General features: G+C 32.1%; 1 protein-coding gene across 2 annotated transcripts in view; it reads right to left on the minus strand.

The window, feature by feature from the left end:
• LOC130893734 (1-phosphatidylinositol 4,5-bisphosphate phosphodiesterase classes I and II) overlaps positions 1-15,399 on the minus strand; it is a 34,111-nt gene that overhangs the window by 18,475 nt on the left and 237 nt on the right. The window contains exons 2-3 of one of the 2 annotated variants that reach the window (XM_057800068.1): positions 14,267-14,722; positions 1,404-1,550 (exon numbers count right to left, since the gene is read on the minus strand). In XM_057800068.1, the coding sequence (XP_057656051.1) occupies positions 1,404-1,550; positions 14,267-14,389 (270 nt within the window). In that variant the 5' untranslated portion in view covers positions 14,390-14,722. Of the gene's footprint in view, positions 1-1,403; positions 1,551-14,266; positions 14,743-15,399 lie in introns of those variants that run through there. The other variant, XM_057800067.1, reaches the window with a different exon arrangement.

A 15,399-nucleotide genomic window follows, 5' to 3' on the forward strand; every position in this document is an offset into this window, starting at 1 on the left:
AATCTGGAGAGAAATATCAATTCCCAATAATTTCAGAAATAACATTAAAATTGACAACGTCGCATACTTTTGAAGTTCTTTTTAAATAACTAGCTACCATGAATATCTCGAATCCAATGATCATTTCCAATAATTTTTGAAAGAATATTAAGCTTGACAACATCGCATATCGTTGAAGTTAGTTTGTTGGTTTATTAGTTGCCATAACATAACATTGAAATTGTCAACGTCGCATACTTTTGAAGTTATTTTTTTAGACAACTAGCTGCTCTGAAAATCTCGAGTCAAATGATAACTTTAACCAATAATTTTAGGAAAACATAATAAAGTTGGCAACGTGGTTTTTATTTTGTGATTCATTTCACATGCACGACATGAAAAATACGATTTTTCAATAAGTTAAGAAATAGTATTAAACTTGGCAATGCCGTATATCGTTGGAGTTATTTGATTGATTTCTCTACATGCCATGAAAATATCGATCAGAATATTAAATTCCAATAATTGTGGAAATAATGGTAAACCTGGCATCATCGCATACATCCATCGCATACGTCCACTTAATAAAAATTTCGATCAGAATATCAGTTTTCAGAAATTTAATTTAACTTGACAACGTCGTATCGATCAGAACATTAAATTCCTATAATTTCGGAAATAGTGGTAAATCGTAAATCAATATCGGACATTTTACCGTTATTTTGTTTTTTCATCATGAAAATTTTAATCAGAATATCGATTTTCAACATTTTCAGAAATTATATTTAACTTGGCAATGTCGCATATCGTTAAAATTATTTGATTGGTCCAAATGATTTCTGTCCACCCCATAGAATCTCGGATCAGAATATCAATTTCCAATAATTTCGTAAAATATATTCAACTTGGCAACTCCGCATTTTTTGGTTGCTTCAATTGATTTCATTACACGACATTATAATTGATTTTTATCCACGCCATGTAAATTTAGATCACAATATTAATTATCGAACATTTTTAAAACGATATTAAATTTGGCAACATAAATTATTTTCACGAAAAAACATTAAAATTTCGCGTGGAATATAAAAATTGAACGTGACAACATCGCGTATGTGTATCGTTAATTATATTCATATAATTGACTAATTGATTTCTCGGCACGTCACAAAAATTTCGGCCGAAATATCCGTTTCCAATCATTCCTAAAATAACCGCGGCAACATCGCTTATCGTTAAATTGATTTTGTCGATCAATGGATTTCCGAGCTCACTACATACGTTTACAAAAAAAATTATTACTATCGATAACCAACCACAAATTTTATTAAAATATAGTTGTTGGGAAATATCTGGAAAATAAAACCATTAAAATAAAAATTATTACAACCACTCTGTATATATGAATAAAAAAGTTTACGTACTTTCGGTATTTTGGCGTACCGTCCAGTTCTAGTGTCACGTATTATAGCTATATCCAACAAATCCATTTCGTGGTTTTGATCCACCCAATAAAGATAAAATCCATTTGGATCCACCCTTAACGTAACCGGGGTTCCTACACCGGAATCCTGAAAAAACGAAAATTCAATTAATTAACCTAACACCAAATTATACTAAAAACAAAAATAATCGTGAGCAAAAAAATCGACCATCTAGGAACCTCCTCCAAAATCCACGTTTCCCAGTAAGCAGCACTGCGTGAATCTTCCTCCAGGTCTTCTGTAGACTCGTCCTCTGCTAAAGATATCATTCAGGCACATTCTGCTTTTGTTCGAGAAGAGAACGGAGCTCCATTGTAATTTCCGCCCAAGCCATCCAGCAAGCTCGTCCAAAAGTCACGATTACTTCAATCTTTCTTCAGGTCTTCTGTATGGAGAGCCCATCCTGGTAGCAGAGATCAAGAGTGCCAGAGGTTGGAGGAGTCAAACTTGGTTAACGGTAAAAGCCAAATATTACCAGGATGACCACGCAGATGACAGGTCGATGTAGAACAGGACTTAGAAGAACTAGGTGTAGAAATGTACAACATCGAGAAAAATGGAGGACAGTTGTCCGGGAGGCCAAGGGAGGATAACTGCTGATCTGAATCTAAATTATATCAACAATTTGCACATTATTTCCTGCAGGAGTACCATTATTTTATTTATTTTTAATATTTAAAAAGTTAAATCTTTTTGCTTCTACCCTGTATTTAAAGTAGGAGAAATAATATTATCATTGTAAATTCCACGTTCCATTGTGGTTTTGACGCGTTCAGAATACTACTAGGAAATGAACAAAGACATAATAATACATTGATAATCAATGAAAGATGTTTTTTCCCATTCCCACTTCTTTGTAGATGCTTCTTGGTTTTTCTACCGGATATTATAATTTCTCACGCGGACACGTAAAGTTATGTCAAACATTATTCTCCCCTTCGTATCGCCCTTTGCGTGAGTCGTAGTTTCTCAATAACCTTTCGTGATTAGAATCACCTTCTCAAGGTCATTATGTCTTTCCATTTCAGATTTATAAGAAATTTTTATATGCCTATGTGCACATATTTATGAATATTTCCAAAGCACGTCACGTTTTTTTTGTGTCAAGGCTTGTAGAATCGAGTTGTGATACTTCCTTGAGCGTCCAGTTTACTCTTGGGAATAGAAAAAATTCTGGTGGACCAAAAAACTCCAGGAATATCGCTGCTGATTGGCCTGTTGACTGACGACATTCCTGGCACCAACTTCCACATGGTTAAGTTTTCTGTCAAGCTCGGGTTTGAGGAATTCTCAATGTATCAGAAATCATTCTGATACTCCTCTTTCGCAATAAATTTTAGTTGGTATTGCTAGTCGAATTGCGTCTAGAGCGGTCGTCGTCTTCGACTCTTTCCATACTTTCTCAGAACAACTTGTGACACTCAAAACTACCCGATCTAGCGATGGCCGCTTCGCTGTAGGCCTCCTTAATCATGTCCTGAGACTGAGGACATTCCTGGTACCAACTTCCACATGGTTAAGTTTTCAGTCAAGCTCAAATTTAAAAAAAAACAGTCCTATTACTTTCAGAATTTTTGGAAGCAGCCCTTAGGGATGATTTGCTTGGATATCTTTTATGCTAGCTACCGAAGCATTGGTTCAACGTTCTGGGACATTCTGTAGTATAGATTTTTAGTAGATTATTTATACGATTCGCTAATTATACACTTTTATGATTTTGCTTTATTTTTCTTATATTCGCGTGAATTTTGAGAGTTTATACTTTCGAAAGATTAATTATGATTTTTTCTATAAATCATTTTCGACTGATCTCTTAAAATAAAATTGTTTGTACAATTATTTTTCAAAAATTTCCAATCTAAATAAATAAGTATCGTGAATTAGAGAAACGGTATATTTGAAAATGAATGATGGCACCAGGAGGTAAAACCCATTTCAACATCGTAAATTTTGTCTTGTTTTAAAATAAAATCTTGGATTTATAAAATTAATTTTATTTATACTTATTCCAATTAACAAAAACAAATCAACTTTTAAGACCAAGAATCAATCACGGGGAATGTAGAGGACGCAGCAGCTAGTAGAAGCAACCATCGAACTCATTGATATCACATGCAGAACTTAAATTCCAAGGAAAATAGATAAAAATAGCAGAAAAACCGGTGGAATGAAAAATCGAGAATCTGCGAAGAGAGTGATGATGATTTCCAATGAGAACGCAAACAACTGAAGTAGATAAAGGTAAAGAAGAAGGGTGACTTGGGGACTAGGGTTGTACTAAAGAAACTTGGCAAGTTTGGAAAATCACCAACACGAAACGTCGAGACAATGGAGGCGGTAGTTGCAATCATTTTTTATGATCTAGAGGAGAGACAAATTCTGTAAATGGACGTCTATTCAGAGAAGAGGAGTATACAACAGCAGTGCGATCTATAAAAAACTAGAGAGCTTCAAGGCCAGATGTTATTTCTTTAGAAATTTCCTTGTAGCAATATAATACAAGTCTAAAAACTGGGTCTTTTCCAGGAAGATGGAAAAGGAAGGAATGAGTTCTTATAGCCGAAGCAAAAGGTACATTCTAGATACTGCGGCAAGCTGCTCCAAACAGCATTGAGAGCTGGTGGTGTGACTTATTCGATAAGCAATTTGGTTTTCAAAGGGAAAAACTACCGATTCCAGTACTAACAGAAATATTTTAACCAGAACAAAAGAAGAATCGACATTCGAAGGAGATCATTCCGCTGGTAACCATCGATGTTATAGTTTGTTGGAAGAATACTATAAACCCCCTAGGAAATGCCGTCGCCTGGTAATTACCTTAGCAACAGACAGCTGAGTTCAAGGGTCAGGAATGAAAATCGTTATATGAAGTTGAATTAATATTCATCAAGTATTTACTAATAAATTGACGAATAAAAAGTTGAGCGATATCAGAAGTGCTTTCAAAATGTTCTCACCCCGTATAATTATTCACCAAGTGAAGTAATATTGTATCAATGAAAAAAACTATCACGTTTTTATGTTAGTGAAGATATTACAGATATTGTGTATATATTAGCCCATAATTTATGTATTATTTTGACATTGAATGTCAATGTTGAACAAAAACATTAGAAAATGTCGAAATAGATCATCATCTATAAACAAAGAACATGTAACATTTATTTGTACGTGAAAAGAAAAAGATACATAAACAATCCACGCATAAATCAAAAAGAAATTTATATACTGCGTTTAAACTTTCTTATGTATTGGGTGAGTCGTGAGTTTATGCTACTCCATTCATTTTCTGAGCTAAGTTTTTCTATAACTACCCCATTTCTTATTTTATCCATTCTCGTTTTCCCTGCTGTTTTCTTTCTTCTACTCTGTATCTTTTTGTTCATTACCCAAGTTTCACTTGATATTTTATGGATTCTTTCGCCCCGATGCCTTCTGGTTCCTGGTCAAAAGCATCATATCGGTCTTTTCCTAGTGGTAGTCCATGATCATCGAGCCTTCTTCTGAGAATTCGTTGGCGTTGGTTAGTTGTTCTATCTCTGTTGGTACTATTCTACTCTGTATCTTCTTGTTCATTACCCAAGTTTCATTTGATATTTTATGGATTCTTTTGCCCCGACGCCTTCTGGTTCCTGGTCAAAAGCATCATATCGGTCTTTTCCTAGTGGTAGTCCTTGATCATAGAGCTACTTTCTCAGAATTCACTGGCACTGGTTAGCTTTTGTTGGATTTTTTTTATGTCATCGGCATAGCTTACAATGTTACGTTCCGACCTTAGATCTGACCCTTATGCGGCTCATGCTAAGGTAATTACGGCATTTCTTAGGGGATTTATTATTTTCTTCCAACTCACTATAACATCGATGGTTACCAACGTTTCTGTTAGTACTTAAATCGTTAGTTTTTCCCTTCGAAAACCAAATTGCTTATCGAATAGGTCACACCACCAGCTCTCGATGCTGTTTGGAGCACATCGCCGCAGTATCTAGAATGTACCTTTTGCTTCGGCTATAATAACTAGTTCCTGCCTTTTCCATCTTCTTAGAAAAGACCCAGTTTTTAGACATGTCTTATATTGCCACAAAAAAATTTCAAAAGGAATAACATCTGGCCTTGAAACTCTCTAGTTTTTTATAGATCGTACTGCTATTGTAAATTCCTCTTCTCTGAATAGACGTCCATTTACCGAATTTGTCTCTCCTCTAGATCAGAAAAAATGATTGCAACTATCGCTTCCATCGTCTCGACGTCTCGTGTTGGTGATTTTCCAAACTTGCCAAGTTTCTTTAGTACAACCCTAGTCCCCAAGTCGCTCTTCTTCTTTACCTCTATCTATTTCAGTCCAGTTGTTTGCGTTATCATTGGAAATCGTCAGCACTCTCTTCGCAGATTCTCGATTTTTGCGTTCCACCAATTTTTCTGCCTTTTTTATCTGTTTTCCTTAGAATTTAAGTTCCGTATGTGATTTCGATGAGTTCGATGGTTGCTTCTACTAGCTGCTGCGTCCTCTACATTCCCCGTAGGAAGTTTCTTTTCTTTTCTGGATATTAGTTCGAATTAGTTCTTAGATTATCGATTTAATCAATTTTTCTTTATGTTGTTGCAGTTTTTAGACATGTATATATGTGCGGATTTAGTGGTAAGAGTACAGTTACGAGGGAGGTTCAACATGTTTCGATTAGAGGATGCGATTTTCGAGATCAGTCATAAGGTTTTTGAGCATTACCTACACCAACTTGCTGTGCCCGATTGGCGCCCTCAAAATTACTGACAATTCCCGGTTTATTAGAAAATTCTCTTAAAATCTTCGGTTTTTCCCAGCTATTAGACACCCTGTTAAAATAGTGATACGCCTATGGATTAATTTTACAGGCTATTTATGTCAATCATTGTCAAGATATCCAAAATAAAAAGGTTCTGAATTGTTTAGTTTCTTAAAGAACTGGATTAATCTGGAACCAGAATCAAAAGAAGCTTGAGTCGACGTACAGGAAAGGATTCAAAATATGACAAATTTATATGATTGGTTATGGGAAATGAGTTTCGGAAAATTAGAAGAGATATAATGAATAAAAGCATGTAAAAAGATCTAATAAATGAGAAATTTTATAACTATAATAGGAAAGTTCAACAGTTAAATTTTTTTATTACCACATTTCGTATCGGAAAGGTTAAAGTTCTACTTCTTTTTTTGTAACGGAAAATTTTTGATGTTTCAATGTCGTAAAGCAACTTGTTAATCATAGTTTTATAATTGAAAAAAGTAATTGTGAATTGTTTAATTTAATTTTATAATAAAAAAATACGAAATATTGTCAACAAAAACTACATTAAATCGTGAATAAATAAATAAATTTATTTCCTACATTAAGAAACGTTGTTATTTCATTAATCGTTAAAAATTACGTCAACAAGTATTAGATTTATTATTTAAAAATCATAATGTGAATAAAACAAGATCCAAAATGCCTTAAGGAGCACCTAAATCCTTTTTTGCCCTTACGAGGGTCCTGGACCGTTTCCAGGACAGTCTTTCAAACACTTGATTGATAGCAAGTATTGTTACAAAAACCGTGCACAGCCGGAGATTACACACATCATTTGAACGCTTTCAATGACCGTTCCAAAAACGGTCCACACTGGTGGGTCGAAACATTTAGAAGAGATTAACTCAGCATTTAACATTACCTTCGAGAAGATTTGATGAACAAGGTAGGGTTGAAACTGGGTGTACACAAAACTGAGGCAGTATAATGATAAACGCTCGGATTAACTTCAAACAGCAAGCACAGCACTTGACGTACAAAGCGACGATGGTCAGAACAGTCTTAGCACGGCTAATGCCCAAGACAGGAGGTCCAAAACAAAAAAAGAGGACACTACTATTATCTATAGTGACCTAAATAAATAAATAAATAATAAAACATGATCCAAAATGCCTTAAAAGGAGCGCCGAAATCCTTTATTGAACACGCCAGGAAACCCTTACGAGGATCCTGATCCTTCTCGCTTGTTTATAGGTTTGTTCCAACACATCCTACCCTGCGCAATAGAAATTACATGTTCCAAACGACTTACGTAGCTTTTGTGAACCGTAGCAAGTACTATTACAACAACCGTCACAGCCGGAGAGTGCACACAAAACATCATTTAAACGCTTTAAATAACCGTTCCAAAAACGTTCCAGTGTAGTGGATTGGAACAAACATTGTAAGTACACTAAAAAGTGATGTTACGCGATCACAAGTCCATACAACAAAACAGACCTGGTGCGAAAGACGTACAGGGTATTTAAAAATTAAGAAACCCAAACTGGGAAAAATCCAGAAAAGGCTAGTTGAAATAATAATTATTTCGGTTTATATTTGAACCACCCTCGTATTTGTAGTTTATTTAGAAGCTTCAGTTGTCGGATAACGCGTATTGAAATCGATTCCAACATTTCCCTGAAATTTCCATTTCATCATAATTACGTAAACTCTTGAGAACGTTTTTCGCATAATGGAATTGGACATGTGTTTCAAATGGAATATTATTTATGCGAAGGTAAACCAGAACGTTTATTTGAGTCTGCACAAATACAATAAATTTAACAGATAAAATTTTGAGCGGTGACTGAAAATAGAAGCGAATTTTATTACTTGGCCGTAATAATAGTTTATATAATGTCGTTGCTTAACGGGGTAGTTTCCGTGAAGGTAATTTGGTTTTACCTCGTAAAAATCTAAATAAAATATTCATTAAATTCTATTTCTGACATTTTTTGTGTTTTTGATTTCACTACACCAACACTCTCAATTACACTGTCTGAAGCGCGTTTCGATAACCAAGTTATCTGAAGGTAACGAATAGGTTTTTGGTTACTAAATAAGCAGCTTTTAACAAAATTACGGGCACGGGTTTTCAAAATGTTTGAACCAAAATACCAACAAAACAGTATACGGGCGAGCCGAATCTCTAGAAACAGCATAGATCCTCAGAGACTTTCGAGAACTGTTCATTTCGTTGTCCCGAATCAAAACGTCTCGCCTGGTTTCGTTATATTGGTTTCGATGAAGTTATATTGGTTTTTCCTAAAAAGTGTATCAGGTATATCGGACAGGATTAAGTTAATTGCATGCTGTTAGGACAACAAGGAGATTATAAATGTGACTTGGAATTCCCAAGTTATTCGGAGAAATGTGTTTTATGGATTTTAAAATGGCGTAGTCGTAACAAATCGAACACCTTGGAGCAAAAATCCTGCGATGCCCTTCAAACTTGAAAATTCTCGTGTTATAAGATTGATAATTAATATTATATTATGTAATTAGCAATTAATTAATTGATATATTAAATATCAAAAATTTCTTACAATATCCTGTATATATCTTTTGTTTGATTAATTATTAACAGGATAATAAGAACAGATAAGTAAATAAACTGTATTAATTGTTAATTGAAATGTATAACCATTGATAATAATTAATTAATCATATAAATTAATATATAGGTTTAAAAATAGACGTTGAGAAATAATTTCAAACGTCATTTATTTTGAAGCAACTTCGTATATAGTGTGACATATATTATAGTTTTAAATATTTAAGTTTGAAGAATGGTTTTGATATCGTTGATTTAGAACTAATAAAGTGGGTTTATGATAATTAAAATAATAAAAAAACATATGAAATATTTTTGTTTAAAATTTAACGAAATGAAAAATTTTCTCTATAAACAATTTGGTGCTGTATTAGGTAAAAAATTATTACAGAAAATCGGGAGTTGACTTCACGTGATGAAGATAAAACATTATAAATAGACTGCATAAGAAATCATTTAGAAAATTTAAAATATGCGCGTAAATATGTAAATCATTTAGTCAAAATATAAACAAAAACATCTTCATACATCAATTTATTGATTCACTTGAAAATAGTCATTTTTTTATAAAGGTACGAAACTAAACCTGAATATGCATCTATTACAAAATATTTATTTACGTGATAAGTTGGGGTTGTGATTTAGTATGGTACGAGATAGATATTCAAGGACGAGGCGACGAAAAAGCCGAGTCAAGAATATCTAAAGTACAAGGAGTGCCATTTTCTAGACTCAAATAAGTACTGTAAAGTCGACTACTACAAGGATTTATTATAAAAATTATTCTACATTCGATTGCTACCCTAAATATATTCCCCTCCACAAGCCACACACAAGATTATAGCAGTGCTGGAAGTTTTCTTTGGTGAAGGCCTGCCGCTTTTTGTTTTACCAGTTAAATCCTTTCAAAGCAGATCCTTTTCTAACCTTTCTAATCTTTCAAGGACATCTTAACAAACCCGTTGACGTAACAGTTTTTGGTCAGTAGTGCGATTTTCTTATACCAACTTCGCAAGGACTTTTGTCATGTGTGATTATCGACGATCTGCACGTAAAGATATGCCAGAGTATGCCTCCATGGTAGCCACCGAAGAAAGGAAGTGTATCGAAGACCAAGAAACTGATTAAAATATTGCTTTGAAGAGCGGAATGCTTATGGAGGTGGTTTCTGGATGATCTGCAGTTCAATTTCTTTAGAAGCACGTCCGACCATACGTTCATTCGTAGGAGCGACCGTGTCCACAGAAGAAGATATTTTAACAGCTGATAGATGTATCGAGGAGATTTTAGCAATTTCTGTGGTACCTTACGCCGACTGACTTAACTTTACAGTTAAAGTCAAAAGTTTTCAGTTTGTTATACGAAATACTTGAAATATAACCTCAAAAAAATATTTGAAAAGTGGATTACGAATGTTTAATTATTTTAGAATATGTCATAATTATTTTTTGGGGTGTTCGTTTATTTAAGGGATGCATTTTGGAAATGGCAGTTCGAGTTTAACCATCTATACCGAGTTTAAAACTATAGAAAACTTGGTACGAATATGTGTTAACTGCAAATCAATCAACAACATATTTTATTTCTAAAATTAACAAACTGGTTTTCACGAAAACATTGTCATTTGAATTGTGTTAAGCGAACGATTAATTTTTAATAAAAATAAATAAATGAAAAGTTGTTAATATGTTGAAACAGATACGACGACTAAAAAGAAACAAACACTTATTTCGGCTACTTATTTCTGTGTACACAGATCGTATTGAAAATCATTTATATTTAGAAAATCCAACAATTATAGTTTTGTTTTTATCTCTTTATTCTAAGAATTGATTCAATTCCACTACGTGTACACTTCATCACGGATATTTACGTTAATTTCCTTTTAATCGTTTGGAATTGTTATAGGTGGAAACAATGATTTAATTCCGTTGAATTCCTTTGTTGTTTACATCGAAAATTCTACTAGAATTTCTTCACTTTAATAGTTAGATTTTTTCATTAAATATTTTCATTTTGAAAACAGATTTAGAACAACTCGTAACAACACATAAACAATCTATAATCTCGAATATATTTTATCTTTTCAAAAATGAACGATAACAAAATTTCTATCACCCAATACGAGGTTAGTCCGATAAGTACATTGCCTACAGAAAAATATTTTGTAAAAGTAGATTTTTTACCCCCCCTGGAAAATACGTTTTCACGAGATCTCAATCGATTCAAATTTCTACCCGGCGAGTGACTTTTTTCAGTTTTCTAATAAAAAAAAATAAGTTTAATTGAATAGCATTTCCTAGGTTATCATTCGACCAAATTAACAGTGGCGAAGGTGGAAATCTGTACCAGTCATAATCATAATAAAAACACATTATTTTAGCATTTTCGAGGTCATAGAAATCCATTCATCGATAGTTAAGTTGTCGAAAGTTAGTAATTCTGTATTTACAAATAATTGGTTTGCTAGAGTTTTTTGAACTTATTTTGTGATCCAAACGGGAATTCAAAAATAAAAAATAATAACTAGTTCTTTATGTTTTTGTTTATTAAACTCTAATTTATATTCAACAACAACAGTCTCTTGGTGTTGTTAAATAGATCAAGAAACTGATCCATTTTCTGGTTAGTTTGGGTTTACTTTAGCTTCAATTAGGATAATCTAGATTTACTTTAGCTTCGATAAGGTGAAGTTGAGTTTACTTTAGTTTCGATTAGGTTAGGTTCCCTTTAGTTTTACTTAAGCTGAAGTAAACTTAACCTCACATTGTAGAAGCTAAAGTAAAACTAACCCCATCGAAGCTAATAAAGATTCATAATGTAAGGTTAAGTTTACTTTAGCTTCCATTAGATTTAGTTTAGCTTCGATAAAGTGAGGTTAAGTTTACTTTGGCTTAAATAAGGTGAGATTAGGTTTACTTTATTTTGATTAAAGTAGGTTTACTTTAGCTTCGATGAACAATCTCTGAATGTTGTTAAATAGATCGAGTAACGGATCCATTTTCTGATTAGGTTAGATTTACTTGAGCTTCAATAAGGTTAATCTAGATTTACTTTAGCTTCGATAAGTTTCGGTTAAGTTTAATTTAGTTTCGATTAAGTTAGATTTACTTGAGCTTCGATCAGGTTAAGTTAAATTTACTTTAGCTTCGATTAGATCATATTAGCTTCGATTAGGTTAGTTTTACTCCAGCTTCGATTAGGTAAAGTTAACTTTAGCTTCCATTTGGTTAAGGTTAATTTAGATTAACTTTAACTATGATTAAGTTAGTTTAGACTTTATCTATGACTAGGTTAGTTTAGGTTTACTTTAGCTTCGTTTGGATTTTTATTATGATTCTAAACTGAACAAATACTCAAGTATTTCCTTTGTTTCTTATCCAAATGAGATCGTTTTGTTCTTAAATTCGACGTCGATTCTGACCAATTATGATCGTAAGGTTAAACGCAATGTATTAGTCAAGCGGTGTATCAAGCCTTAAGAAAATAAAAAATCTTCTTTTTCACACCACATATATATTATATAGAAGTTATAAAAATAGGGATTGTCAATTGGTATTATAACTTATAATACAAAAACAGATTTTAGACTTTGGGGTAGTTTTCATACCCTCGAAATAAAAAGCAACCACGTAAACACAAAATTTTTTTAAAAACTATTCAGTTGTAAGACATTATCAAATCGTAGGGGTTTTTCTCTTTATTTACAAGACGTCATCAAGAGATTTAAAAAATTTGTGACCAACATGTTATTAGAGGGGGAAACGCTCGGTGGGAAGTTTTTAAAAGGGTTCTTTCGCGTGTATAGTATAATAGCGAGGAAAATCCTAATCCAGCATAAAATTTTTTCAATAATTTGAAATAATTGTTTAAATTACGATATTCAATTGGTTTTTTAATTCAAATTCTTTGTTTTTGTAGTTTCAGGAAAAAAATAAATTTTTTAATTTCTTATTTGCCAAAAAAGTTTATAAATTTTGGTTTTTAAAATTAAGCCTCATTTTTATGTTAAATGCGCCGAAAAAAATAAACAAAATGAAAGTATCAAAAATATTATTTTTCGTTTTTTTTTCTAACAACAATAAGGTGGACCCAACTTCCAAATAATAACCTGTTTAAATCAGAGTACCCTTCATCGCTTATGGCATGTTTTAAAATTGATGATCTCAGTATATCCTAAAAATTTTACACAAATTTTTGAAAATATTTTTAACAAATCCAGTTTCGTGAAAATTTCGCCGCCACATCATCAAAATTCTTGCACTCATATTAGAATTTTCATTTTTTATTTGAAAGAAACACGATGCCTTCTAATATTTCTGTATTATACGAGGGCGACTTAATTAAATTATTATAAAATTTACGAAACTTCACCAAGAAATTTTGAAGCATGAAGAGAATCCTAACCTAATCTAATCGTTTTATTGATAATTCGTAATCGTTGTTAAAATTACGATAATCAATTGGTTCTTTATATTTCAAATTCTTTGTTTTTGTAGTTTCATGAAAAAATAGAATTCTTTGAAAAAAAGTACAGTTTTTCAGGATAAATCACAAAATTTATGGTTTTTAAATTTCTAATTTGCCAATTTTGGTTTTTAAATTTAAGCTCATTTTTATTTTAAATGTGCCGAATTTCTATTTTTTTTTATTTAAATGAAACAAGATACTTCATATATTATATGAAGGCGGTTTAAGGGAAAAGCAGATTTGCCACGGCGATTATATTTGTATTTACCGCCATATTTCTGATGTCATCTGTCAAAATTTCACACAAATCTAACAGTTTTGATACTCATAAAGAAAAAATCATTTTCGTTGTTGGATAAATATGAAAAGAAAATAATTTCGAAATGAATGTTAAAAGCGTACAGCATAGATTTATTCCTGTTTTCAAGGGTTGGAACGTTGCCACCGACTCTTCTAACGATTTCTATTAAAAGAATAGTCATTACAACAATGCATCTCAGTGCAAGCAACTAATTGTATACATTAAAAATTTTACTAATATCCACGAAATTGAAACAACGTTCTGATTATTTTTCCTCCTAAATCCGCTTTATTATTAACGAATCACCCTGTAGATTAAATTATGAAATTATCATTAATACATAATTTAATTTCACTCGAAAATTAGTTTATAATTGTAAACATAATATTAAATATATTATTCTGTAATCGTTTATGGTGTTTTTTTTTTAATTTTGATAAATCAAAAATTTTGCGCACGCATACTTTTGATATTCTAGGAGTGCCCTGCATTGTTGAATACGTTATTCTACCAAGCAAACAACAATAACTCAATGTTCTTTCGACAAAACATCATTATTTAAAATTTAAGATAAATGAAAATTTATTAAAAAATTATTATTATATGATATAAACCTCAATGCAACAAAATCGATTAATATAAAAATCAAATTATTGGATATTCAACTCACCTCATCCCATTTTATGAATTTCTCCCCGTTTTGTAATGCATGAGGAACTTCGATAGGCCTCAGGGACACTGCATTGGTTGACCCAGGTGCAAAATTAGATCTACCTGTAGCTGTCGCGGACATGGTTTTCAAAAATAATCACACTAGCCGCACATTATTTATTACTTGTTTCAATCACTGAATGTTATCAAAATAAAACTTCAATTTCATTCTCATTTTCTTTATCGTGCATTTGTCTTCGACTCATAAGTCAATATTATTGTTTGCCTTGCGTAAACGTTAGTTTTTCCTCGATTAACGCAGTTGTGTTCTGTTTGAAAAACCGATATTTTGAGATTTTACGGAAGGCCACGAACAATTATTTGTCACCATTTTGTTCCTACTGCCGTGAATTCAGATGAAGAAGCACGGTCTAGGTTGTTGATTGGCGGCGTTGCCAATTCGTAAACATATACTCTAAAACGTAGAATTTACGCCTACGCTAAATAATCGATTAGAAATTTCTTTTTAATTATTATTGGTTAATTACCTTATTCATGTTTATTACTTTTTAATTATTTGATAAATTTAATGAATACGTTGGGTAAATTTGAAATATTTTAAATCTTGTAAATCATAGATAAATTACAAAAGATGACAGGACATCTGGAAACAGGGTATAGTTTTAACTTAAGAATGTTATTTTATGAAAAAATCAAATAATTCCAGTTCACATTTTTAATCTAATATATTTGATACGTATGATTTTGAATAATATTTAGTTCTTAACTTTTTTAGATTCGATCTGATTCATGTTTTATCTAATATTGTAGAGTTTTTTATTTCTCGTATTAGTAAGGTATAAAAAGACATAATAATAATTATCTCAAAAAATTAGATAATATCAAAAAATAATAGCGGCGACCGGTGCCCTTTGGGAAAACATGGCGTTGATTAATCCTAACCTAATATTTCAACACGGTCACCATCCCCTGTTTATATATCTATCACGCACCCATGGTGCGTGACAATTTGCTCTAATTAATGTAACAACATTGAATTTATTAATTGTGTGCATGTTATTTAGACATTTAATTGTTTAGATACGTGAAAAAAATTAATTCCCTCCACTATCTTTACGTAAATATAATAAT

This window comes from Diorhabda carinulata, chromosome 5, assembly GCF_026250575.1.
Source record: "Diorhabda carinulata isolate Delta chromosome 5, icDioCari1.1, whole genome shotgun sequence".
NCBI lineage: Eukaryota > Metazoa > Arthropoda > Insecta > Coleoptera > Chrysomelidae > Diorhabda > Diorhabda carinulata.